At 39.8% G+C, this 26,561-nt stretch overlaps 2 protein-coding genes and 1 non-coding gene across 14 annotated transcripts in view; all 3 read right to left on the reverse strand.

The window, feature by feature from the left end:
• Window positions 1–313: 313 nt before the first annotated feature.
• Cdc6 (cell division cycle 6) lies at window positions 314–18,435 on the reverse strand. 2 transcript variants are annotated; one of them, XM_034635435.2, is made up of 12 exons: window positions 18,389–18,435; window positions 9,950–10,163; window positions 8,857–9,138; window positions 8,529–8,728; window positions 7,742–7,917; window positions 7,289–7,395; window positions 6,232–6,371; window positions 5,251–5,351; window positions 4,031–4,095; window positions 1,744–1,946; window positions 1,253–1,393; window positions 314–978 (listed from the first exon to the last, which is right to left on the reverse strand). In XM_034635435.2, the coding sequence occupies exons 1-12, from the start codon at window positions 18,413–18,415 to the stop codon at window positions 889–891; spliced, it is 1,746 nt and encodes a 581-aa protein (XP_034491326.2). In that variant the 5' UTR covers window positions 18,416–18,435; the 3' UTR covers window positions 314–888. The 2 variants fall into 2 exon arrangements, with proteins under 2 accessions (XP_034491326.2, XP_071460056.1); XM_071603955.1 differs by lacking the exon at window positions 18,389–18,435 and adding an exon at window positions 10,943–11,168.
• On the reverse strand, window positions 6,691–6,767 carry Trnav-aac (transfer RNA valine (anticodon AAC)). Its single transcript has one exon. It is a non-coding gene; the product is annotated as a tRNA-Val (tRNA).
• Window positions 13,850–26,561, reverse strand: part of Wipf2 (WAS/WASL interacting protein family member 2) — a 117,252-nt gene continuing 104,540 nt past the window's right edge. For all 11 annotated transcript variants that reach the window (XM_071603962.1, XM_071603958.1, XM_071603959.1 and 8 more), the window contains 3 exons: window positions 22,181–22,387; window positions 18,920–19,021; window positions 13,850–18,730 (listed from right to left, as the gene is read on the reverse strand). In XM_071603962.1, coding sequence (XP_071460063.1) covers window positions 18,690–18,730; window positions 18,920–19,021; window positions 22,181–22,387 — 350 coding nt within the window. In that variant the 3' untranslated portion in view covers window positions 13,850–18,689. The remainder of the gene's footprint in view (window positions 18,731–18,919; window positions 19,022–22,180; window positions 22,388–26,561) is intronic.

Below are 26,561 nucleotides of genomic sequence, written 5' to 3' on the forward strand. Positions count from 1 at the left end.
CTTAGGTAACCATAAGGATTAATTCATCTAATAAGACTGGAAAAACATGTGTTCAGATGAAAATCCAACCCTAGTGGCAGCATCTTGAACCAATGGCTTAGAGTTGAGGGCAGCAAAGACTGGAAATGTTTGGTAAGGAATTTTCACATTGCTTTCTGAAAGCCTGGGGTCTCTTAAAATATGAATGCTTAAAAAGACAAATACAGGGCTGGGGATATAGCTCAGTTGGTAGAGTGCTTGCCTTGCATGCACGAGGCCCTAGGTTCAATCCTCAGCACCACACACACACACACACACAAAAGACAAATACAACTTGAAAATAAATAAATATATTCACAATCTGTAAAGTTACATTCTTCTAACTACCCCCACAAGGTTAGGAGTATCCAAAAAACTCTGATGACCGTCTTTAAAATGTCACAATGTGGTAATTCAGCACCATGAACATAGTAGTTCTCCATAAAGAAATGAAATGTCCTTCAAATCTCCATGTAGACTTTTTTTTTCCTCATTCTTTTTCATTCTTCTTACCCTAACCTCCGAGTTCTTAAGAAAATATACCAATGTTTGAGGAAACTTAGAGGTAAAGATTTACACATTCCACAATATAATTCTGTATACTTGCAAACATGCTGGTTATAGACACACAAGTGGGAGAGGCAGTTAATTTAATTTAAAAAGGGTTTACTTATTCATTTATGTTTAAAAATAAGACCCATAGATATTATTCTGTGCTAATATTCATGAATCTATAGATTAAAATTCCTTGCTGTTGAGTAAAAAAAAGTCATATTTGGTTTTGGAGCAAATGTATAAAGTACTAAAATGAAGACTCCATAGCTCTCTAAATGCCAGCTGAATACTTTTGGGTGGATGTGAGAGAAGAATTTAAGACAATCCAGTAGCTAAGATATTTCCAATTAAAGCTCTGTCTTTCAGAGCATGCTCTATTTCCTTCTCATCAATCTTCAAAGACACCTGAAAAGAGAAAAGGATTTTGCATGGTGAAGAACTCGTAAAAGCCAAGTTGCTACCACACTAACTTCTACCATATTAAACTTCTCTCGCTAGAGGCAAGCAATTTTAAATACTGCTTTTTACAATGGCCTGGGAGGTTGGGGGGAATCTCATTCATATCACACTCCTATTCTCAAACACCTTAAATCTTAACTTTAAAAAAATTGCTTATCTAATTATTGCCATGTAAACAGTACAATTAAAAGCACTGTCACAAAGAAGCAGTTGGTCATACCTTTGTAAATCGGGTTTCCTTGTTTTTCTTTAATCCTAAAACTCCCCTGGATTCTAAGAGCCCTGAAAGTGACAAACACTCTGACTGGTCCACAGCTGCCATCTGCTGTTTACGACAGACGTTACTGTAGGCTTCATATAACTGGGAGGAAAAAGAGGAAGAATTGTTACTTAAAAGTCACCATCCTTGAATAAGCATTCAGTAGATATTCCCAAAACCCTATACTGTAATGTAGGAAGAGGACTTTAAATAACTTCGTAGAGAGATGAAGAAATATCAGGGAGGATAGGGTAGTGATTAATGGTTAAAGCTTAAGCACATCCCAAGGGAAATTGAGTCAGTTGCCTTTTATACAGTACCAATATTAATTCTTACTGTTAAAACACTTAATTCATACCAGTTGGAACATGATAAGCCTTTGGAAAATACCTGTGCTGCAAAGCAGATTCTCATCTCTACCTCAGCTTCTTTTGCTGAGATTCCCAACTTACCTTCCCCAGAGTGACTTCTTTGATTTTCAACTGCCTGGTCAAAAGCAGCAAAGAGCAGACCAAGATCTTCTGTTGGAGAGGGAAGGAATCCTGTGCTCCTTCTCGACCCAAAGTCATCCTGTTACCATCAACTTCTGAAATAACTTGGGATATGTGAGTAAGACCAACACGCTTGGGAACCAGAGACTCAGAGGATGATTTACCTACAAAGTAAATAATAATGTTTTAGCTAAAGGAAACCCATGCCAGTCACATGATGGCAAAGCAAAGTTTCCAACTCTAACTAGACGCCAAAGGATAAAAGACAATATCTTCAGAAAGATGCCAAATAAATGTGGGAAGACTTGGGAAGTAGAGTTATTTAAGTGATATTCAGTCCTACAGAATGTAATTCAATGTTGGAGAGACAAAATCTACCTCATAATAGAGTAAGGACCAGACAGAGGGCTATGGTTTTCTGCCTTGGAAATTCTTAATGCCTCAGAGGTAAAGAATAGAACCTCAAAGAAAAAATGATAACTATGCCCAGCTATTAAGAACGTAAAAAAGAAAATAGTTGGAAAAATTACCTAATATTTTGAACCAAATGAGTAGATAAGTGTGGACAATAAAGTCAATCCCATATCGGTCATCCAGATGGGCCTCCGAAATGACCTTTGAGGTTTGGTTCACTTGCCCAAGCTGATAATGCAGGAGAGTAACACTTGAGAAAATGTCATTGGATATCCTAGCAGATAGCACCCTCTCAAAAGTCAGAGGTTGGGAAACTGCCAACAAGCTGCACAGGACTATGGGCTTATTGTTTGGAGATGCATGACTTGTAAGACAGAGGAGGGATTTGCTCTGTAACAACCTTTGCCTGAAGTTACTTCCTGAGACCATTTGCAATTGCCCCACACAATTCGCTTCTATTTCATTACCAAACGGGATGCTGCAGAGGACTAATTGAGAAACCAGAGCTCACAGATCAAGTAACAGAATCTTAAAATTGAAAGGAATTCAGAGGTCTATTCTTACCCTTTACCCAATGGCCGAGTCTGCTCTAAAACAATCCCAACATGTGGTCACCTATCCAGCTTTTGTTTGAATATCTTCATTGCTGCAGAACCCACTATATTTCAAAGAAGTTGTTTCTATATATTAGAAAGTTCCCTCTTTTACTTAGTTGAACTCAATGTTCCTATAGCTTTCTGGAACCATAAAGTTAACCCCACCCATATCAAGGCAAAAGAGGGGGCTGGGGTTGTAGCTCAGTGGTAGAGCACTTGCCTAGCATGTGTGAGGCACTGGGTTCAATCTTCTCAGCACTATATATAAATAAAACAAAGGTCCTTTAACAACTAAAAAAAAAAAAAAAAGGTCAAGATAGGAATTAGGCTAGTCTAGACCTTACAACTTCGTTCAACAATGTTTGTGCCAGTGGTGCTCACTGACAAGCCGAAATGTTACTGGTACGGCAAAAAGGTGGCGGAGGGAGGAGGTGAAGAGAATCAGGAAACCAGTATCTAAGTTTATATACACATTGGCATATATTGCCTATCCTCAGTCTAAACACAAATTTGTCTACTTCTGAAATATTTTAAGTTATTTTCTTTTCTAAGTTATTTATTTTAACAAGTTGATGAAAGAGAAAGATTTTATGCAGAACTATAGTGATAGAAACAACTTTAATAACTCCAAACCAGTGCAGAAATGAAGGAAGAAACAGCCAAGTTAAACTGTCTTGTTTTTAAAGATTAACATTGAATATTAAACACCAATAAGATATGTAGTTCATGGCCATTTTACATCTGCCACATCTAAAAGAACAAAGCTGAGGGGAAAGAAAGTTAATTTTGCCATTTGTGATAGCCTTCTGTTTATTGTAGCAATATGATCTTTGAACCTCTACCCTCCTAGACTTGTTTAAAGGCTTAAGATATCCCAAGATGAACTCACAATTTTTTACCTCTCTTATTTATCAGACTTTGTTTTCACCTCCTTGCACTCAACTTAAGCACCCACAAAGAAGCTTATTGTTGACAGTTTTCATTCCTAGATCCTGGAAAGAAAATTGACTCTATCCTAGCCATTTATATAACACCCTGGGGAGTTCATTTCCAGTAATTCATAGACTATGGTATTGGCAGGCAAGATTAAAGTAAAATAAATGAAACTGACTAAACACACACATACAGGAATGGGTGAGTGTATATTTAACTACATTCATTTTATCTTTATACCTCTTTCCTCAGCAAAGTTAAGCTTCCAATTATAAAATAAGACAAAAAGGAGATAAACTACTTACACTCAGACAGTGGTTTGAGGATAGTCTGGCTTTTGACATCCGACTCTACAATTTCAATAGCTCTCCTATAAAAAATTTTTTTCTAAAATTAATTTCATCAGAGCCAAACTAAATACCACACCAACCACCAAGCTCAAAAGCAGGCACATTAACTAAAAACATGTTTTAAAAATTTAAAGCCCCCAAACAAAACTAGGTTATGTCTCAGCTAAAGGGGATTTAATTGCCTTGAAATAATTCATGGACCAGGGATTTGAGAAATTTCAACACACTACATGGTTCCTCTTTTAGATGCCAAGTAGGTCATCATACATTGAGCCAATAACATTTTGGAGGAGGAAAAATGTCATTGGTAGAAGAGAAGATATTAGTGTGGGTGACTAAGAAAACTAGCACCATCCATACACAGCAGACCTAAAAGGGGAGTCATGAGTTATATATACATAGGATATGTAAAGGCTAAATCATGCCAGCCTACATGAATGTTGTTCATAGCTATAGTCTTCACTCAAGTAGTTTGCTGACTAGGGAAACTTTTAAATTCAGGATCATGCAATCTAGCAATAGGAAGAGCTTACTCTCCCACTGCTCTCTCCAAAGTGCTTTGCCCACAGGAAGCCATAAACCAGACCTGGATCTTCTGCAAGGCAGTAGGGGGAGGTTGGACCAGAGGGCCAGCACAGCAAGTATCATTTTAATGGACCCAGTGTCCCTACTGGGAGGGAAGAAATTTCATCAGTCAGCACAGAGGCTTTCCCCAGCAGGAGAGGGAGGGGGATGGGAAAGGAGAAAGGTCTGGAATACTGTGGGGGACTACCAACTGGAGGGAAGAAAGGGTGCCTACAAAAGGAAAGAAGGGGAAGAAAGTCTAAAGGCAAAGATGGTTCAGGTCCATAAATAAACCTGCTTGAAACCAGCTAATGGAAAAGTAAACTGGAGTCTTTTTTAATACAAATGTAATTAACCAATCTATAATCACCACAGGGAGTGCCAGCAACATCTCATTTGTTTCTCCCTCTGTAGGTAATGGACTGATAATGTTTCAGACATTAACACGGTGGAAATCCAGAGCTCCCCACTGAGAAACAAGTCCTCTTTTCTGAGTATAGAAAGTAGCAGAATGGAGCCTCTTAAGCCACATTCACTTGAGTTACATGAGACAATTAACAGCCATTTCTAGATTTCTTTAAATAAAAGCAGCCTACAGTGCCATAACTCACCTGCAAACATCTAGCGCTTTTCGAACATCTCCTGAAACAGCGGAGACTTTGCGGGCACAGAACTGAATTGCAGCATTGTCCAGAACCTGATCTCCAGACACCTTTAGACAAGACATAGAAGACAATTTGAATCTCTCTGCAGTTTAGGTTCTAGATGTAAATATTTTCACAATTAAGACCAAACCTGATTGGTCTCCTACCCTCCTACCCATTAGGAGATGTCTTTTCTATTTGTAAATAAATGAAGATATTTCAGTCTTCACATATTTTAATCAGAACATAAATTGGCAAAAAAAAAAAAAAAAAAACAACCCCACAAAACTATTTAGTCACTTTCAGAAGAAAATTTTTCATAGGCCCTATTTATAAAGGTCATTAAAGAAGCATTTGAGTGGCTGGGCATGGTGGCATGCACGCCTGTAATCCCAGCTACTCAGGAGGCTGAGGCAGGAGGATTGAGATTTCAAAGCCAGCCTCAGGGCTAAGGTTGTGGCTCAGTGGTCGGGTGCTAGACTAGCAGGTGTGAGGCCCTGGGTTCAATTCTCAGCACCACATATAAATAAATATCTGTTGACAACTTAAAAAAAAAAAGTGTATTAAGAGATTTAAAAAAAGCTAGCCTCAGCAATTTAGCAAGACCCTAAGTAACTCAGAGAGACCCTGTTTCTAAATAAATAATAAAAAGGGCTGGGGATGTGGCTGAGTGGCTAAGCGCCCCTGGGTTCAACAGGAACTAGGGAGTTCCAGAAGAAAATAAAAAGCATTTGAGTGAATTATTTCACTTCTTTTATTTCAACACTGAAGATCCAATAAATGGAGCTATAAACGGAAATTCACACAAAAATATTCCCACTATGGGTCCATAGGTTTGCCCCATACCATTAGTAAAGCAATCAAAGCAAAATAATTTAGAACTACAGTTAGGTTTCCTCAACAAAGGTCATCTGAGGAACAAAATTTGGCATAAGGGTTGGCACTCACTTGATTAAGTCGATCCTGTAAGATTGCGGCTATCTGGTTTCTGGTATAAGGCGGGAAGTTCAATAGCTGTGGCTTACATTTTTCTCTAGCTTCCAGCCTTGGCAGAATTCTGTCTGTGAGATCCAGGGTATTAGCAATACCTGAGGAGGAGATAAGAAGCATCATCAGTCAGATCATCTGAAAAGAAAAACGAAACCTCTGAAAGATAAACACTTCCACTTATAATCTAGCATTCAATTGTTGCTTCCCACCTGCCTTCCTCCCCATTCCAAAGCTAAAATATACCTATTAGATAGGATATATAGATAGATAGATAGATAGATAGATAGATAGATAGATAGTATAGAATGGTCTTTTCAAAGTAGGGTCAGAATTATTCACTGATAAGCAGGACCAAATAAATTTTAAAAATCTATTGTTTCTAAAAATAAAGTTTTATGTCTTATTAATAGGTGGGGATGGGTGTGCTAGGGTTTGAACCCAGGCCCTTGTGCATGTTAAGCACACACTCTACCTCTGAGCTACACCTCCAGCCCCTAGGTCATTTTTATTTGTTTATAACAGAAAGGGTATTGCCATGTTACCCAATTGTCCCTGAACTTTTGATCCTCCTGCCTCAGCCTCCTGAGTACCTGAGACTACATATGCCATCATAGCACCAGCTCCTAAGTCATTTTTATTCAGACTTAAAAGTAATTTACCTTAGATTAAAATTACTAGCAAAAGCTGGACAGATTTATTTATTTATTTTGCAATATAGGTATTGAACCCAGGGCCTCACACCTGCTAGGCAAGTACTCTACCACTAAGCTACATGCCTAGTCCAAAGTGAATGAAGCTAAGATAGGAAGACAACAAGTTTGAGGCCAGTCTCAGCAATTTAGCCAGGCCATAAGCAACAGAACCTGCCTCAAAATAAAAAATTATAAGGGCTGGGGATATAGCTCAGTAGTAAAGCATCCTTGAGTCAATCTCCAGTATTGGAAACAAACAAACAAACAAACAAAAACCCAAAAGTTTCAGAACCACCATGTAACATTAACAACTAAGAACTAACCAATAAGCACTAATCGAGAATTTCTCAGCCATGGCCATTCAAACAGTGTGTATAATACATCCTGCCCTTTGGTGTCCAGTTGATCCATCTCGTCCAACACCAACACACTATATAGAAAGAAAAACAATTAGCATCCATAGTTACTTTCTTAAACCTTCAATCTGTTTGATTTGGACTAATTTTATGTCACATTTGTAAAGTTGAGACAAGTTTGAAGACTGTAATTTATGTAAATCTCTAGTCACTCTTAGAACGAAACCTCCAACATCCCAGTGTTTTCAAGCAATTAGTTTTAAAAACATTTTTTCCAATTTAAAAAATTAGAAAGTGTACTTTTCTTTTTAGGTTTATGTAACTACCTCTTCTTATAGAGCAAACACTGTGAATATTCTTTTGGTAAGCAATAGACCTTGCAGATTTTCACTGAGCAATATGTAGCAGAGAAATACTTACATCATGGGGCCCTTCTCTGTAGTCATATGTTTTTCCAGTTTCTTCATCATGTCCTTCCCAGCTAGCCTGGATACTTCTTCTTGACAAATCTCCTGAGCAATAGCTGGGAATACAGCCTGGGCTTTCCTCAAGGACATGCAATTCAGCATGATAGTTTTAAAGCCTTTTACTTCCTTCTAGAAAAAAAACAAACAAAAATAAAAAACTTGGCAGTTATTTTGGCTTCAGATAAAGATTTGATGAAATTTGAACTATCTTTGAGAGATAATAGTATATAAGAGAGGAAGTTCTACTTTCATGTGGAAAGATTTAGACAATGAAACAAAAAGGTCTTATTATTTTCAATCTCCTAAATGTTTGTCTTCCTGAACCCTTAATAACCAAGTATCGGGCTGGGGTTGTGGCTCAGTGGTAGAGCGCTTGTCTAGCATGTGTGAGGCACTGGGTTTGATCCACAGTACCACATAAAAATAAATAAAATAAAGGTCCATTGACAACTAAAAAAAAATTTTTTTAATATATATATATTTTAGTTGTAGTTGGACATAATACCTTTATATTATTTATTTTTATGTGGTGCTGAGGATTGAAAGGGCCCCGTGTGCTAAGTGAGCGCTCTACCGCTGAGCCACAACCCCAGCACCCTAAAAAACATAAATAAATAAATAAATAAAGGTATTGTATCCATCTACAACCACCATCACCACCACCACCACCACCACCAACAACAACAAAAATCCCAAGTATCATTTTAGCAAGAGCATCAACATTCAGATTCTCAATGTACCTTGAGGTCTTGCAGAATTCGGCTTAAACAGGCAGTTTTTCCAGTTCCAGGAGCACCAGAAAGGTACAGACTTCCAGCTTTTTTCCCACAGATGTGTTCCCTCAGGAAATTCCTGATAACATCCATTTCCTTTTCTCTGGCAGGCAGCCGATCTGGGACAGCTGTATTCAGGACAACCTTTGCTTGTCGGTAGCAAGTACCTACATCAGACATAAAAAGGACAACTAGACACAACAGAAGGTGACTGAAAAAAACTCACTGAGCTTCATCTGAAGTCATCAGCTTTGTTTATAACAGCTGCACTAACAGCTGCCATGTAAGAACGCACCTTCTTGCTTGAATAATCTCAAACGTGCAGAGTCTTTCTCCATTGGACATTTCTGTTCAGAATTTGTTATGATCTCCTGATCTTTTTGAACTGAGGGAAGTATTTTATTTTGATGAATTCTGGCTTGTTCTCTTTTGCTAGGAGACTTAACTGTCAGCTGATTGTCAAATACCAATCTCCGTCCCTTAGGTGTATGTGAACGAGGGGGGCTATTCTCTTTCTTGCCTTGCTTTGGTGGAGAACAGGGAGATAAATGGGGAGTGTTGCATAGGTTGTCATCACCTGAAACATTAAAATCAAAACATGGTCACTCACAGCAGTAGATAGTGAAAAGAGAGGAGAAACCACAAAATAAACATCCTTCTCACCTAGAAGCTAATACTGGCCACAAGATGGCGTCGCTGAATCGTATTATTTCATAGAAATCAAATGAGTTCTAATGCAGTAAAATTCTAAAACTGTTCTAAAAAACAGGATTTCTCAACCTTGGCATCATTGACATTTTGGACCAAAGACTCATTTGTTGTGGAGAGAACGTCATGTGTATTATGGGATGCTTCGCAGCACCCCTGGCTTTTACTTATTATGCCAATTGCACCAAGCTCTGATAACCTAATCACACCCCATTAAAAACAAATGCTCTGGGGCTTATGGTGCACTTGCCAAGTATGTGAGAGGTCCTGGGTGCCAATCAATGTTCTAAAATAAGAAAAGGTCTGAAAATATTAAGAACATGACCCATTTGTTTCTCTTGATTTCACAATATGAAGGCAAATTTCATAATACCATATAACTGCAACAAAATTGAAAACAATGACAGAACTAAGTTCAGTATTAGGTAACTGAAGACCAGATCTATTAAGTAGTTCAGAAAGTGATCTCAATAAGTGGCTTAACTCTGAAGTTCAGTAAGCACTTAGTAACCATTTTGCTTGCACCAAATCTTTATTTTATTCTGAAAATAAATAAAATTTATAGAGCAGACTGAACTGAACTTAGGAAAGTCTTTTGAAGGACAGGCATCTTATCACCGAGAAAAGAAAGGTTGAGAGCTACTGGTCAAAAAGCTGTACTCATACAAAGGAAAGCTTACCTAGACGTTTTCTAGGGCTGAGAGGCAGACTCTTTACACCAGAAGAGGGTATAGCCTGGACATTTGTTGGTTGTAGTTTAGTGTCACTAGAGTTTTTGGTTTTGTTCAAAGCCCGAGATAGCTTCTTTTTGGGAAAATTGATTGTAGCCTGTGCCTGGGATCTGGTTTGAGGCATGATGGCAACACAGCAGGATTCAAAAAAGAACAGAGCAGCCTGTAAATGTGTTAAAGAGAATAGAAAATAACTAACATGGAATTTATTTATACCTATGATCAACATTCATTTCATAAGTAAATTATGTTATAATATTTTAGCATTCTGCTTCACACTCAAATCTATGCAATAACAGCTAACAGTGTTGCCTACCTAGTATGTGTAAAAGGTTGTTATAAGCATTTTCTCATATTAACTCATTTAAGTTTTACAGCTACCTAAGAGGTAGGTACAATTATTATCCCCATCTAACAAATGGGACAACTGAGATGCACAGAGGCCCCAAATCACAGGAAAACAGGGATTAATTAATCCCAAGCATTCTGGCACCAGCCCACTTTCTTATTCGCTAGAGCGACCCAATAAGTTTATTTTCATTTACAGTACTTCTAATCTCCTTACTCCAGGCATGCGGGGCATCTTCATCTGAGCCCATAACCGCCACCCTGACAGTCCTGTGCCCTGACAGCACAGCTCGGTCTTCAGTCCGCTCTTGGACTCGGTAGTCCTAACTCCACACAGTCCTCAATTCTGGAACATTTCCTTTCTACAGTTTTCAGTTCCTTACATCACGCAGCACTGCCAGAACCTTTCCACCATTCCGAGGGCCCACATCCCTCTTCCTAGGGACGCCGACCTCAGACTTGCTGCGATCTCAGATCTCCTCAACTTTACCTGGGGCCTCGTGGGAGCCCGCAGCCCTCTTCCAACCCGCTGGCTCCCAGACCCCAGGCATCACCGGGAAATCCTCTCCTTTCCACCCCTCAGGGATACGTCACCTCAGTGCAGGTTCCTTCTCACGTCTCACACGGCCTCAGGGACTCTCTACCACAAGCTCCACACAAACTACACACCAGCAGTAGAAAAGTCAGCTCGCGCCAAATCCACACAGTCGCAGCATTCCCGCTTCGCGCTAAAGCCCAGCCACGCTTCCCATTGGCTGACACCGCCGCGCCACGAGCCTTGGCCACCACCCCTTCCTTCGTGTCCAATCCAGCTGGAAAGCCTACAGCCAATAAGACGGCCCCAGGTCTCAGAGCCAACGCGAGACCACACCCATTGCCGGAGAGGGCATGTGCATCCGGGGCTTCCACGGAAAGGCGCGCGGTGGCGGCGGATGCGGTTCTAGTTAACCCGCCAAGCCGCAAAGCCCGGCGGGGAATGTAGTCTTTGCCCCATGAGACTCTATTTCCGCGTTCTTCTTTGGACTACAGGTATTAATATGTCGTTGTCCTTATCACTGCCAGACGTATCCATTTTCATTATCCCAATGTGTTAGATTTTCAGGGTAACACTACATAATACCTACCATTTTGGGGGCGGTTCTGTATGCCAGGAATGATGCTAGCATTTTAGTCACCTCTAATTCAGTTCTGCAAGGCATGAAATAAAGGAGTGCACAGGATTAGAGGCCACACCATCTTAGTGGCAATGAAGAGCCTTGGACTCTGATGTCCTGGCACCTAAACTGGTATTTTTTGGTAAAGTTTTATACGTGGCTTCAACACAGTATCTTTTGTGCTTCACAAGTGAGAAGTAGTTATCCCAGCGCTTTACTTCTGTTCAGGATAAGAATATTATACCCTGTGCACCTTCTTATCATTAATCCACACATGTGGGGAATGGAATTATGTCCTCTTAATATTAAAATCTTCTGTGGCCAAACCCTGGGGTTTCAGGGCGAGGAAAGACAGTTATAGAGGAGGCAAGTTGAGCATTTAATGAACAATATAAACTAGAGCAGTAATTTGAAGGTCAGCTTACAAAGCTAATAAATAACCCATCTAAGCCTCAGGTTCCTTTAAAGGCCAGAACCCAATTCTAAGTGATGATAAACATTTATCTTTTACCCTGCAATATCAAATAGAGCCTTTTTATAAAGCTGAGAAATAGGAACACAACAATATGATTGTTAGTTAATTGTTAACTTAGTTCATATAGATGAGTCAATACAGAAAGCTTAAGTATATGCTAGGGACTGAACTTGGTATTTTACCAACTATCAGCTTATTAATCTTCACAAGCATCCACAGAATTGGTATTTCCATTCTATAAATGGGGAAACCAAGATATAGAGGGGATTGCATAAGCCTGTCCAATGTCACACAACTACCAAGTAGAAGAGCCAGAATTTGTACTGACAGGAAATCAAATTTTTGACCACTTAGTCATAGGAGTAAGGTTAAACAGATGCAGGTTCTAAATAGGAAGCGATGGTGAAGGAGCTTTCTAGCAGCTAAAAACTACAAAACACAGGCTTCCATGAATGGAAAAAGAGCAACTAGAATGCTTTCTGATCAGATGGTATTTCTGACCTAACAGAATAACAGAACCCAGGATGCACCTTCACTATTCATATTTTTAAAACCTGGGCATCTAAAACTTGCCATTAATAATTGCCAGCCTTGAGAGATTTGGGTAAACAACTACATTCACAGTAGGAGAGAGCAGAACTTAAGTACGTAAAGTGCATATTGGAGCTGACGAAACCACCACAAAATAACAGCATTGGCCAAAGAAAAGTGACTTGTCCCCGGTGGAAGCAGACAAAAGTGTCACAGAATGTCAGGACTGAAAAGTTTCTAAAAGATTATCTACTTGAAGTTCTCTCTTTTCACTAGTAATGAACCTCCACTAACATTATGCACACAACCGTCAGTGTCAATCGCTTCTCTCTCTTGCTGTTCCTACTGTCTGGAATGCAACTCACCATCCTTCTGTGCTAAAGACTTTTAATACACTTTAGAAGTTTCTCAGCTGCCTTTATGTCTTTTACTAGACTGTAGGATCCTTGGAGGCAAAGACCATGCTTTATTCATCATCATTGTGGTTGTCTGGTACAGTGAAGTACACAATAAATGTTTGCCAAATGAAGAAATGAAAAGGACATTCTTACCAAGTAGATATCCACTCTTTGTGTGAAAATTGTGTGTGTGTGTGTGTGGTTGAACGGCATATTTGTAGTCCTCTAAATATCACACCCCAGCTGGGCACAGTGGCATACATCTCTAATCCCAGGAACTATGGAGGTTGAGACAGGAGGATCCCAAGTTCAAGGTCAGTCTCAGCAACTTTGTGAGACCCTAAGCAACTCAGCAAGACCCTATTTCAAAATTTAAAAAAAACAAATAAATAAATAAAAATAAAAGGGCTGGAGAAGTAGCTCAGTGGTAAAATGCTCCTGGGTTCAATCCTCAGTACCAGTAAATCAATCTCACATCCCTAAATCTAGGAGTGAAAAAGAAATTCAATTATGTGTAAAAGCAATCCAGATTGGGCTTCAGTGATGTCAAAGGTGATGCCCTTCTCCAAGTTATCTTCTGGGACTCTTCAGGGTCCTGAGGTTAATATTTCAGTTCTCTTACCTCTGTCTGCAAAGTAGGAATCAGAGCTAGGCAACTTCCTTCCAGTGAGCTAGTTCATGGCTAGACTGGGTCAGGAAATACTTAAGAGGCACATTCAAGGCAAGCAGCTTTGCCTTGGTAGTAATTAGAGTGAACAAACTGGTGTGCTTATCACTTCACTCATACACAGTATCATGGAGGAGGAAACAAAGTGCACTGGAAGGACCTGTCCAGCATCTGCATACAAGCAATACCACCCAGTGAGGCAAAGAAAGCTTATATGGTTAAGAAGTTGAGAGTCACTTAGGCAAGCTCCATTTGCAGTCAGGAAGAACAATTAAATCAATAAATAGGTAGTTTATTAATCATATTAATAACAATGATGGGTCAAATAATCAGGAATTCAGCCAATCTGGTAGGTATGGATGAAAATGAAATGAGTCTTTTTTTTCCCTCCCTCCCCTCACCCTCCTCATAGGTTTTTATACCTAAATTATGTGAGAGTGATTCATACACACACCCATTATGATTCAATATAGGAAATGATTTCAAGACCTTTGCTAGTAATGAAAGTTCAAGTTAAGCTCATTAAACCTTAGAGGTTATTATATCAGCTGACCACAGTAAGCAAAAATGTCTGGTTGAATTTTTTTACACCTAAAATCAAAGTTAAAAAAAAAACCAAAACAAACAAACAAAAAAACCCACACCCAGCTAAGATTTCAGCTTAAAAAGCAGTGAGGAAAACAACCAACACCCACATAAGAATGTACACATGAACCTAAATGCTCTGCCCGCATCTTTTCTTCCACTGTCAATTTGAGAATCAGACATACAACACAAGTAGAAAAAATCATAAGGGATACAAGGAAAGGACATAAGGTCAGGGGGCCTCCTGGGTTCCCTGAAATCATGGGCAAAGAGTGGTTCAGTAGCAAATGTGTATGTGTGTATGTATATATATGACTGTCAGGTTCTCCTAGTCAGCACAACTAACTAGAACTGCAATTTCAAAACATGTGGAAGAGGAGAGAAAACTCAGGAAACCACAGATGCTGCTTCTGCTTAAGTCAGTACATCTACTTTCTCAAGTGACATGGAATCAAACCATCACACTTACCCATAATATGAGGCAATAGGTTTTTTTCCCCCTCTCTATGTCACCACTTGTGATGGTATTCCAGACAAGAGTACACAATTTTCAGTTTTTGCTTTTAAGCAAGGTTTAATTAAACTGCACAGCATTCAGAAGAAAGAAATGTACCAAAGAATTGAACCTGAGACCAGATTATACATTTTAGGGGGTAAGGGGAAAAAAAAAGAATCAGTGCTATTTGGGAGAGGGAGCACTATAATCAGAATATATCTCCAAAATAAATCATACAATAAATTATTTTTTAAAGAAGTGGATCCACATGTAGATGGGATGGTCACATACACACACACATGCACACACACATCATTCTAGTCTTTTATTCAGTGTTAACTGTGACTTCCATGTTGGTCACTGTGGAAAATGACAAAGGTTAGACATGAGAAAAGAAGGCTAGGCACTCTCTGCCATCAGTGGAATGAGATTTAAGATAATTAGAGAAGGAACCCACCAAGTTGTCACAAACAAGAGTAGAAAGTAGGAAACAGCAGTTATCAAGGAAGATTTTAATTACTTCAGAGGGAAAGGAAGAAAGCACAGAAATCTAACACAAGTAAAGGCACAATGAACGTGGAGTTGAATGGAACCAAACCCTTCTTTCAGTCAATTATCCCTTTTTCATTTTTTGCATGTGATTTTGAAGGTGGTTATAGTTTTGTTTAATTTTGTTTTTAAGATATAAGTCTTGAAGGCAGAGCTATAATGCTCACCCCCCCTTTCCCTCCCATTCCCTAAATTAGGGTGGCTTAACAGAAAGCCACCATGACTACATAACTAGGGACTAATATTCAACAGGGAGAGAAAGACTACAACTGGAATGTGAAGAATCTGATTTTGCAGTTGATTGTAGGTTGGGTTTCCAGGACAGCTCAGTGTAGTGCCATCAAAGGGCCTCTGATCCCCTATACTCCACCCCCAGAGCTTCACAGAAAGGAAGGACCCTGGAGTAACACTTCTCCCCCACTCCCATAAGCACTCAGCCTACAGATTATTTCAAGTGATCAGGAGAATTAAAACACACCCCAACCCTGAGTTGCTCTGTAGCAAGTCTATTTACATTTTTTTCTCACCTCTTCCTGGAGGTAAATCTGGGTTTCAAGCTGAGAAGCCAAAGGGGTGAGGGGAGTCCCCCAGTGCAATGGCCTGTCTCCTTGCCTTTGCCAGTTAAGAGGGCTGGGACAAATTCCTGGAGACAGCAGCCTCATGTCTATCAGCTGGTATAGTCCTAGGCTCTTACTCTGCTGGCGTAGGCTGTGAAAATGGTGGGGCTATGCAGCTGGATCAAATCCCATTGATGAAGAAAACCATACCTGGAATATCAACATGCCTTGGTCCAGGTTTGGTGACCAGAGAGGGGGAAGACAGGCATCTAGCTCATTTAAAAACCTGGAGGTCACTGCCCTGCTTCCTAGAAAGGACAGTAAGAAACAACTATTACGTTTTTCCCACTAAGGAAAAACATCATAAAACCAAGCCCACACAATCACTGTTAACACAGCTTCTCAGATGCTTAGTTGGGCAATGTCTCTTCCCTCCAGGAATGGAGAAGGGAGTTAATGGGGACTGGGCTATAGCCTCAACATGAGACCACCTGATCTTTGACATCCCCATGAGCAGATAAAAAGAACAGTTTTAAAGGTGAGAAGTTTTAGTGCTCTTGCAGCTAGCCCACCTTAAACCTATATTACAAGCTCTGTACAACATACAAAATAGACCAATAATTATGAGGATCACATTCCCATCTTCAATAGCAAATATACATGATAATAAATCTGTTATTAACAGTGGGAAGAAATAATGTATAAGGCAAAGATATTTAAATAGGTGCTGTGTCATTAACATGTTCCAAAGGAGAAAAGCCATTTGATTAGATCCAGACCCAGGCCTTTTTGTTTTTCATGAGGCCAAGACAGTTAAAGTACAATCAATATCCATGTGACACAGTCCAAATGCTGAGGAATATGAGTGGTAGCAGGTCATGGGGAGGAAGATATCAGCCCCAATGAAAAGCTGCGGTTTGGTTTTATTTGTGATTCTTATTTTGATGCTCTATGTATGTTTGAATAAAGGAAAAAGAAAAACACACTTTGATAAACACTGTACAAAAGGCATCAACTCCCATTTCAAAAATAAATGGGAAGACTTCACAGTCAAAGTTCAGTAACTTGTCAGCATCTATCCTGGAACTCTGCTGCAGTAACAACTCTTGTACTCTCCTCTCTCTCAGCTCTAGTCACTTCAGGATGCTGGGGAAATGTCTGGGAGGTAATTGCTAACAGATTTAAAAAGAAGCATGATAAATAATAATTGAAAAAGTCTGGTGACAGACCTAATCATGAGAGTCTATATCCAGAGTTAATGTGGTCTAAGGTATGGCAAAGGACAGAGAGACTCCAAACAGATAACCCAAGTTAAGCCCTCCTTCACCTACCATTGAGAAGATTTGGGTTTCACCTGACATCATGCTCAGATCCTTAGTTTGTGATCTAATGGATTAGAAAGGTCCCTGCAGCATTTCAAGCCTGTGATGTTTCAGAAGAGGTTTTTAAATAGTTTTCCCCCTTCATTTCAAAAACAGCCTGGTCTCCCTGCTCTCATGCCAAGTTTTGAGTAGCCTCTATATATGGCAACAACTGTAGCAAACCAATCCATCTGGTGTGTGAAGCCCAGGAGCCCCAACCTGTTGTTGGAGAAGGGAAAGTCACTGTCCCATCATCCAACCTCAGTTGGTCCCTCCATTTTCTCTATGCTCTTTTAATTAAGACCTGGAAGACAAAGAAACAACATATTGCTGGCTACCAAGGAAGACCTATCAGACTGAAGCACACTTCACACCAAAGTCTTTTGTGCTTCTTGGAATAAAGGAATTTTGAGTATCTCCACAAACTTCTACTCACTTCCTCACCCCTTTAACTCTGCTGCATTAGCCCCTGAAATCTTGGGAAGGTGAGGCTGGTAAAGAAAGGAATGGAAAGAGCTTTCTCAGTCAGATGGGCTGTGAACTTCAGCGTGAGCAGGCCATAAAGTCTTTTGCAGAGTGTTTTGCCCTTCCCTTCTTAAGTCATTCTGGAGCATGAAGGACTCAAAGGGCTAGGGTTAGTAAGACAAGACTGAGGCAGACTTGAAGTTGAAGTTAAGGCCCAGACCCTGTCTTCCTATTTCCTACCAGCAGTTTTTGGGATTTGTGAATCAGGAATGAATGATGCCCCTGACAAAAAGGAATTTTTCTTTTGAGGAGATGGGGCAGAACCCTTCAGCCTAGCACCCTGAGGAAAGGGGGCAGGAAGTCCTAGAGGACTCAAATGGCTCCTAGTCCCTTAGTTACAGAAGAACTGAATAGCTCTAAAATGATCCTCGGTTTACTTCGCCCTCTCATTTGATTAAAGTTTTAGTTCAACTAATTAGTATTTAGTGTTTATATCCAACTTACCCCTGGGATTGGGTGGTAGGCAGTGAGAACAAAACTGAAATACCCCTAAAAAATAAAGAAGACCCATTTCCTTGTCCTTTCTCCAAAGCTGACCTTTAAAACAGATCAATTCTCTGCAAACTCCTTTACTGCTTCACTAAAAATGCCCCCTCCCCTCCCACCAAAGTTCTGGCCGTGCCAGCCTCCTAAATGATGGAATATATCTACCTGCCAAGCTCCCCCCACAGTGGATAAGGGCAGATAAGGGTACCAATCTCCACCCTGCCCAACAATGAGTTCATTCACCACAACAAGGCACCTTTCCCCAGAGGAGAGCAGGAGACATGGAGGCTTTCTCCTCTTCTGGCCAGCAGGGTTTGTTAGAGTAGGGATGGATACAGAGTTTGAGACCCTACTGCCGACGCAAAGAGTCCAATCACCAAGTCCAGAGATGAGATGCATAGATGGAGGTGAGCTGGAAGGATGCTTGGAGTCTAGGATTGTTTGCACAGGAGAAACATGTTAGGAGCTCTCATGCAGGTTTCAGGGGAATGGAGAGGACCATCTGACAAAAAAAGGAGGTCCATCCTTTTTCCTGAGGAACAGGACCAAGCCAGACTTCACCTGAGAATGGGTGGCAGAGGTGGGGCTCCACGGGCAGCTGAAAAAATAAAATAAAAAGACTTTTTAAGCTAATTTTTAAAATCTGGGGACTAGATTGTCTTCTTGTTTTGCTTTGTTTCTTTTAAAGAAAATGAAGATGAGGAGAAGCAGATTTTTGACTTAAGAAAACAGAAAAATTCTATATTCTATGCAATTATGGAAAAACTTTCTTTACTACTTCTCTTACCTCGGTTTGTTTTGCTGGGATATATTCTCTGAAAATGTTTATATTCTTCTGGAGCAGGAAAATCTTCTACTGGGTGAAAAGAATACTTTGATTCAAAATCATCTGCGAAAAGAACAGAGTATTACCTCATATTGAACTTCTCTTGCTCCACAGACCTCTGACTTATGAGCCCCCCTTACTAATCTTTAAATGCACTCTGACATATGGAGGGCCTGCCTTGCCCATCTAACCAAGGTTCTTAAAGACAGCAAAAGCAGCACCCGAGGTGGCTCCCATGCACAAACTTGATTATTTTAAGGAGCAAGTCTTTGAGCTGATTCTTCAAAATTTCCCATCAAAAATCAGGCAAGAGGGCTGGGGATGTGGCTCAAGCGGTAGCGTGCTCGCCTGACATGCGTGCAGCCCGGGTTCGATCCTCAGCACCACATACAAACAAAGATGTTGTGTCCGCTGAAAACTAAAAGATAAATATTTAAAAAAAAAAAATTCTCTCTCTCCCTCTCTCTTTAAAAAAAAAAAAAAAAAAAAATCAGGCAAGAACAGGAAACTGCTTCCAACTGTTTGCATGGAAGCAGAAAGAAACAAGAATTCCAAGATTCAATAACATGGTCATTTTATAGATTGTCACCATGGGAAACTACCTGAATTGAATCTACAAATTACAGAATTAACCTCAAATGGTAATATTTTTCTGCAGCTTCTGAGAGATTTGACCACATAGTTCCCTTTCAGCCTAGGTTACCCTCATTTAGTTCTGCAACATACTTGAGAGAGCCACCTCCTTGGTCCCACTACGACTTTCTACGGCCCTCCACAAGAAGGCTCAAATTTCCTATAGGTGCAGTTTAATCACATTACAAAGATTTTTTCATTATGGATGTGTGTTCAAAGCAAACACCTGGTGCATTTAATAGGAACAGACTGAAACATGGGGGATGTGGGCAGGAGGGAAGAAAACAACCACTAAGGAATCCAGAGTGCTAGGGCTACAACAGAGCTTACATAAGCTCTATTCCAGGGGTCCTCCACAGAGGATAAATAATATTCTCTGGACCACATTTTCTATGACTCCATTCCACAACCAGAATCTTTTAGGTAAGGGGTCCCAATACTTATAAACTTGGTAAAGTTAATCTGGTGATTTCCTGATCTAATCAATCTCCTTGCTATACAAATAATAGAAATGAGGCCTAGAGAAATGAAGTGACTTCCTCAAAATGACACAGCTAGTCAGTCAGTGATCTCTGCTGATCAGATAAGAGTTGGGTGATGTTTTTTTGTTTGTTTGTTGTTTGTTTCAATACTGGGGATCAAAACAGAGTCTTGGCATACTAAGCTTGTTTTATTTAGTTTTGGGGTACTGGGGATTGAACCCAGGACCCTGCACGTGCTAAGGAAGCACCACCGCCGAGATATACCCCAAGTCCCACTTGTTTAGTTTTTACACAGCTAAAAGGAGCTCTTCCTAGGATATATAATTCTTGTCTGAATGATCTTAAAGAGGAACAGCCTCTGCCATGAAAACTAACCATAAGTAATGATCCTTGGGAGGACTTGAGAGGAGCTTTAGAGTTAGCATGACACCTGATTATATTTCAACCTATTCCAAAGCAACCATGCCTAGAATTCACATAAGGAAAGGTATGTCAATGGATGGGGCATGAAAGTCTGAGGGTATGTGCCTAATAGAAGAAAAAGTAGGTCCCAATCTCCACCATGTCAGTTTAGGAACTGACTTCCTTAACAAGACTCCAAAAATGCAAGAAGTAAAATCAAGAATCAATAAACAGGATGGAATAAAACTAAAAAACTGCTTCACAGCAAAGGAAACAACCAACAATGTGAAGACAGACCCTATAGAATGGGAAAAATTCTTTACCACACGCACCTCCATATAGTATTAACCTCCAGGATACATAAAGAACTCAAAAAACTCAACACCAAAAAAAACCCCCAAATAACCCAATCAATAAATGGGTAAAGAAACTGAACAGACACTTCAAAGAAGAAGAAATACAATCGATCAACAAATATATGAAAAAATGTTCAACATCTCTAGAAATTAGAGAAATGAAAATCAAAACTACACTTCCATCTTTTTTTTTTTTAATTTTTTTTAGTTGTTGATGGACCTTTTTTTATTTTTTAAACTTATTTGTATGTGGTGTTGAGAATCGAACCCAGTGCCTCATGCATGCTAGTTGAGCACTCTGCCACTGAGCCACAACCCCAGCTCCTACACTTCCATCTTATTCCAGTCAGAATGGCAATCATCAAGAATATAAGCAACAAGGGCTGGGATTGTGACTCAGCAGTAGCACATTTGCCTGGCATGTGTGAGGCACTGGGTTCAATTTTCAGCACCACATATAAATAAATAAAATAAAGATCTATCAACAATTAAGAAAAAACAATTAAAAAAAAAGAATACAAGCACAATTAATGTTGGCAAGGATGTAGGAGAAAAGATACACTCATATATTGCTGGTGAGACTGCAAGTTGGTATAACCATTATGGAAAGCAATTTAGAGGAGATTCCCCAGAAAACTTGGAATGGAACCACCATTTGACCCAGTCATCTCAATCCTAGGTTTATACGCAAAGGACTTAAAATCAACATTCTACGGTGACACAGCTCTATCAGTGTTTACAGCAGATCAATTCACAATAGCTAAACTATGGAACCAACAAAGTGCACTTCAACATATGAATGGATAAAGAAACTGTGGTATATATACACAATGGAATATTACTCAGCCTTAAAGAAGAATAAAACTATGGCATTTGCCAGTAAATGGATGGAACTGGTGAATATTATGCTAAGCAAAATAAGCCAACCCCAAAGTACCAAAGGCCGAATGTTTTCTCTGATATGTGGATGCTAAGAAGGGAGGGGAGAGGGTGAAGGTAGGAATGATAGTAGAATGAATTGGACATTATTACCCTATGTGCATATATGATTACAGACCCTGTAACTCTATATCATGTACAACTAGATGCATGAGAAGTTATACTCCATTTATGTATGATGTGTCAAAATGCACTCTACTGTCATGTATAACAAGTAGAATAAAAAAAAATTTTTTTTAAAGATTTAGACATTAAAAAAAAATGATTGAGAGTAAATGTCAGAAAGGAACTGCTGTAAACAAAGATTATCTTGTGGCCATTCCCATTCCACACTAGCCATCTGGCAGCCAAGACACTGCAGTCAGTGAAGTAACCACAGGAACTCTGAGGCAAAACAACTAACTACTTACCCAAGAAAGATCGAACAGTGGTGATAGAATCTCTGTGGCCATTCCTCAGGGGTGGTGGAGGAGGGGGTGGCCCAGCTGGCGTCCTTGAGGGTGGAGGTGGGGGCTTTCCTCTGTTCAGGGGTTCTGACCCATGCATTCGGTATGGGGGTGGGGGTGGAGGAGCATCCCTGGCACCATTTCTGATCATGGGGGGCGGAGGTGGAGGAGCTGCAATTAAAATTCAAAGTAGTTAGGTTTGGGTGTTGAGCTGGCAAGGGGAAGGAGGATTTGAGAGACACGGCAAAAAGTGTCTTAGTGCTTTCCTGAATAACTGGGTGCTATGAGCCTCTCAGTAGCATGTTAAATATCATATTCACCTTCCCCCTCATGCTTATTTCTTGAATAGCACTGTCACTTTTCCAGGTATCAAAGTTTCAGACCTTTTTTAGTTTCCACAAATGAGTCAAGAATCCTATCTATTCTTGATGTCTTTCCCCTAGCTTTCCCATCCCTTCCTCCACAATTCTAATTCAGATCATCTCACATTTAGCCTGTTCTGCAAAAGCCTTCCAAGTATTCTCCTTGCATCCAATCTCTTACGGCTCAAATTTAACTTCCTAAAATACTTGCTTCAATCTTTTCAAGGCTTTTGCATCTTGTACAAAAGAAAGTTTCAAGCCCTTTGCTTAAATAGTAAACTACATCAGTAAGCCGGATCTCTTCTTTTCCTCCCTTCCTCCCTCTTTTCCTTCTTCCTCTTTTCTTTAGAAAAGAACCCAGCAGAGCTTTACTACTGAGCCACATCCCCAGCCCTTTATTTTTTATTTTGAATCAGGGTCTCACAAAGTTGCTGAGAGTCTTGCTAAACTGCTGAGGCTGGCCTTGAACTTGCAATCCTCCTGCCTCAGCTTCCCAAGTCTCCAGTATTATAGGAGAGCACCACCATGTCCAGCTCTTCTTTCTTAATTTCTACACTGGGTCAGGTGCCCCTCTTCTGCACTACACAGTGTATCCATACCACTCTACTATACTGCATTATAACTATTCATTATATGGGCTTCTTCCCTAGTATACTATGTACTCCCTAATGTCTGAATAGTTCCTTCTTCTGTGCAAATGTACAGCACATGGGAAGTATTCCATGTCTAATGAATAAACTGAATCCCTGTGTTGTTCTTGTGGCTCTCCCTGCAATACTCTGAAATCCCTCTTTCCTTAATACCAAGTCCTATGTTTTTTTTTTTTTTTTAATTTGTTTTAGTTGTAGTTGGACACAATACCTTTATTTATTTTTATGTGGTGCTGAGGATCGAACTCAGTGCCTCACACGTGTTAGGCAAGCACTCTACCATTGAGCTATAACCTCAGCCCCCAAATCCTATCTATCTTTCAGGGTTCAATTCAAGTCCTATCTTCTCAAGGCTTTCTTCAAAGCAATCTACTCTATTTTGAGCTTCTCCTTTTTTGGTATCTTACAGCATATATTCCAAAACTTTACAGTACAGACTAAATTGAGTGTTTTTCAGAATATATATAGTAGATTCACCTTGGGAAGTTACATATATACAGTGTTTTTCTCATTGCTCAAAAAACTTGGGAGCACCACTTTTGGAAGTGCCTCCAAAGCCAGTTTATGAGAGCCATTGATATTATTATGGGAAGTCACATTGCACTTCTGAGGTTGTCACATCACCATCAACAACAAAAACATTTGGCTGGATATAGTGGTGCATATCCTTAATCTCAAGCAACTCAAAAGAGTTGGAGAGGGGCTGGGGATGTGGCTCAAGCGGTAGCGCGCTCGCCTGGCATGCGTGCGGCCCGGGTTCGATCCTCAGCACCACATACAAACAAAGATGTTGTGTCCGCCGAAAACTAAAAAATATTAAAATTCTCTCTCTCTCTCTCACTCTCTCTTTAAAAATAAATAAATAAACACTTTAAAAAAAAAAAAAAAAGAGTCAGGCAGGAGGCTCCCCAAATTCAAGGCCAGCCTGGGCAACTTAGCAAGACCCTGTCTCAAAATAAAAATAAAAAAGATTGGGGATACACATATTGTAATCAGTCACTACATTTCTAGGGTCAATTCCACAGAAATAAAAGTGTCACTATGAAAGCTTAAAAAAAAAAAGGCAGGGGAGCTAGGTGCAGTGGTGCATGCCTATAATCCCAGTGGCTCGGGAGGCTGAGACAGAAGGATTGTGAGTTCAGAGCCAGCCTCAGCAACTTAGCAAGGCACTAAGCAACTCAATGAGACTCTATCTCTAAATAAAATACAAAATAGGGCTGGGGATGTGGCTCAGTGGAAATGCCCTTGAGTTCAATCCCAGTACCCATAAAAAGGTGGGGAGGGGTAGGCAGAGGGTTTAGGTGGAATGCTCCTAGGTTCAATCCTCATACCAAAAAAAGGAAAAAAACAAAACAAAGGAAAAAAACAAAACAAAACAAAAAAATGTGTACCCATCTCTGACTCTGCTTCTTGGCCATTTTCAAAAATAAAATTCATCCTTACAAGACAAAACTTTGCCAAGAAGCTGATATCAAAAATATGCCTAAGGGCTGGAGTTGAAGCTCAATGGTAGAGCGCTGGCCCATCACATGTGAGACACTGGGTTCAATCCTCAGCACATAAAAATAAATAAATATGGGCTGGGGTTGTAGCTCAGTGGTACAGCACTTGCCTACTATGTGTGGGGCACTGGGTTCAACCTTTAGCACCACATAAAAATAAATAAACAAAATAAAGGTATTGTGTCCATCTACAACTAAAAAAATTAATTAATTTTAAAAAAACTTAAAAAGCATGCCTGAGAAAAGGGCAATATCACTGGAATAGGTTCTACAGTGTTTAGGTTGTATTATCATAGGCTTTTCATTAACAAGAGCAGCTACCATTGACTGGGTATCCATCACATTCCAGGCATTTCACTATGTACTAAGTCTTTATATTATATATATATATATAATTTATATTATACATATATATATAATTATATATATATGTATAATATAAATATATATTTATATTATATATATAATTTATATTATATATATATATAATTTATTTATTTTTATTTATTTTTTTAGTTGTAGGTGGACATAATGTCTTTATTTTTTACTTTATGTGGTGCTGAGGATCGAACCCAGGGCCTCGCTCGCATATGCTAGGCGAGTGCTCTACCGCTGAGCCACAGCCTCAGACCCTGTACTAAATCTTTAAAAACTCAAAACTCTTACAGCCACTCCTACAAAGTATTTTCTATTATCCCCATTTCACAAATAAAACAATTAGGACTCAGATTATTTGTCTAAGGTCACAGATCTAATAAAAATAGACTCAGCACACATCTGCTCTTTTTTGGTGTGTGTGTGTGTGAGAGAGAGAGAGAGAGAGACAGAGAGAGACACCGGGGATTGAACCCAGGGCCTTCTGCCTGCTAGGCAAGCACTCTACCACTGAGCTATATCACCAGTACCTACATCTGCTCTTTGCAATATCCTCACACTGTTCTACCTCAAGCAATAGGGATCTTATCTCCCTAGATTTTTTAATTTTTTTGTACCAGGAATTGAACCCATGGGCGCTTAACCACTGAGCCACATCCCTAGCCCTTTATTGTATTTATTTACAGACAGGGAGTCTCACTGAGTTGCTTAGGTCCTCACTAAGTAGCTGAGGCTGCTCTGAACTCATGATCCTCCTGCCTAAGCCTCCTGAGCTGCTGGGATTACAGGCATGCACCACCACACCTGGCCCTAACTAAGGTGTTGGAAGTGTGTCTTAACACTGTTTTAATTATAAAAGTGGATATTATCATTCCTCCTGAAATACTGTGAGAACTCCTGTAGGGTGATCATATAGCTGAACACAGTAATGGGATGACACACATGAACACACACAATCTAGCACAACAGACTCAATAAATGTTAGTTTTTGTTTCTCATAAGATATGCTAAGAATGTGAATTCTCTCATTCTTTTCAAGGTCTGTTTAAGATATGGGCAGGGGTCATTGGATATAATAAAGATTAATCTCCTTAACACCTAGCAGATCTCTAAGCCTTGTTTTTATCCCAAATCAAAGCTCTTTTTTATTCCCTAAACCCTAGATTTCCTAGGGCCCTGAAAAACTGTATCTACTTATAAGGCAGAGAGGGTTAGCTAGGTTCACAAGGATACCAGCTAGACATTAGACAGGTAACAGTGAGGAATGCCAACCTGAGCTGGCCAAAACAGAGTAAGACAAGAGTGATCGGCCTGGCTTATCCAGCTCCTTTCTCACAAAGGGTCATCCCAACCATGTCCCACTCTCTCCAATAAGCCTCTGAGCTCTTTGTCAGATCCTGTTTTAAGACTATTTCAAATGACAGAGCAAGAGTCCAAAGACCCTAAAAAAATAATC

This window comes from Marmota flaviventris, chromosome 17 (assembly GCF_047511675.1).
Source record: "Marmota flaviventris isolate mMarFla1 chromosome 17, mMarFla1.hap1, whole genome shotgun sequence".
Classification (NCBI taxonomy): Eukaryota; Metazoa; Chordata; class Mammalia; order Rodentia; family Sciuridae; genus Marmota; species Marmota flaviventris.

What these genes read in the sequence shown, in the direction of transcription:
- Cdc6 (XM_034635435.2), bottom strand. Translation starts at nt 18,415, where the DNA reads ATGTCTCCTGCTCTCCTCTGGGGAAAG. An exon ending in GAGATTATTCAAGCAAGAAG is followed by an intron (nt 8,729 to 8,856) that starts GTGCGTTCTTAC and finishes TGTCTGATGTAG; the next exon opens with GTACTTGCTACCGACAAGCA. An exon ending in TTCTCGATTAGTGCTTATTG is followed by an intron (nt 6,372 to 7,288) that starts GTTAGTTCTTAG and finishes TCTCCTCCTCAG; the next exon opens with GTATTGCTAATACCCTGGAT.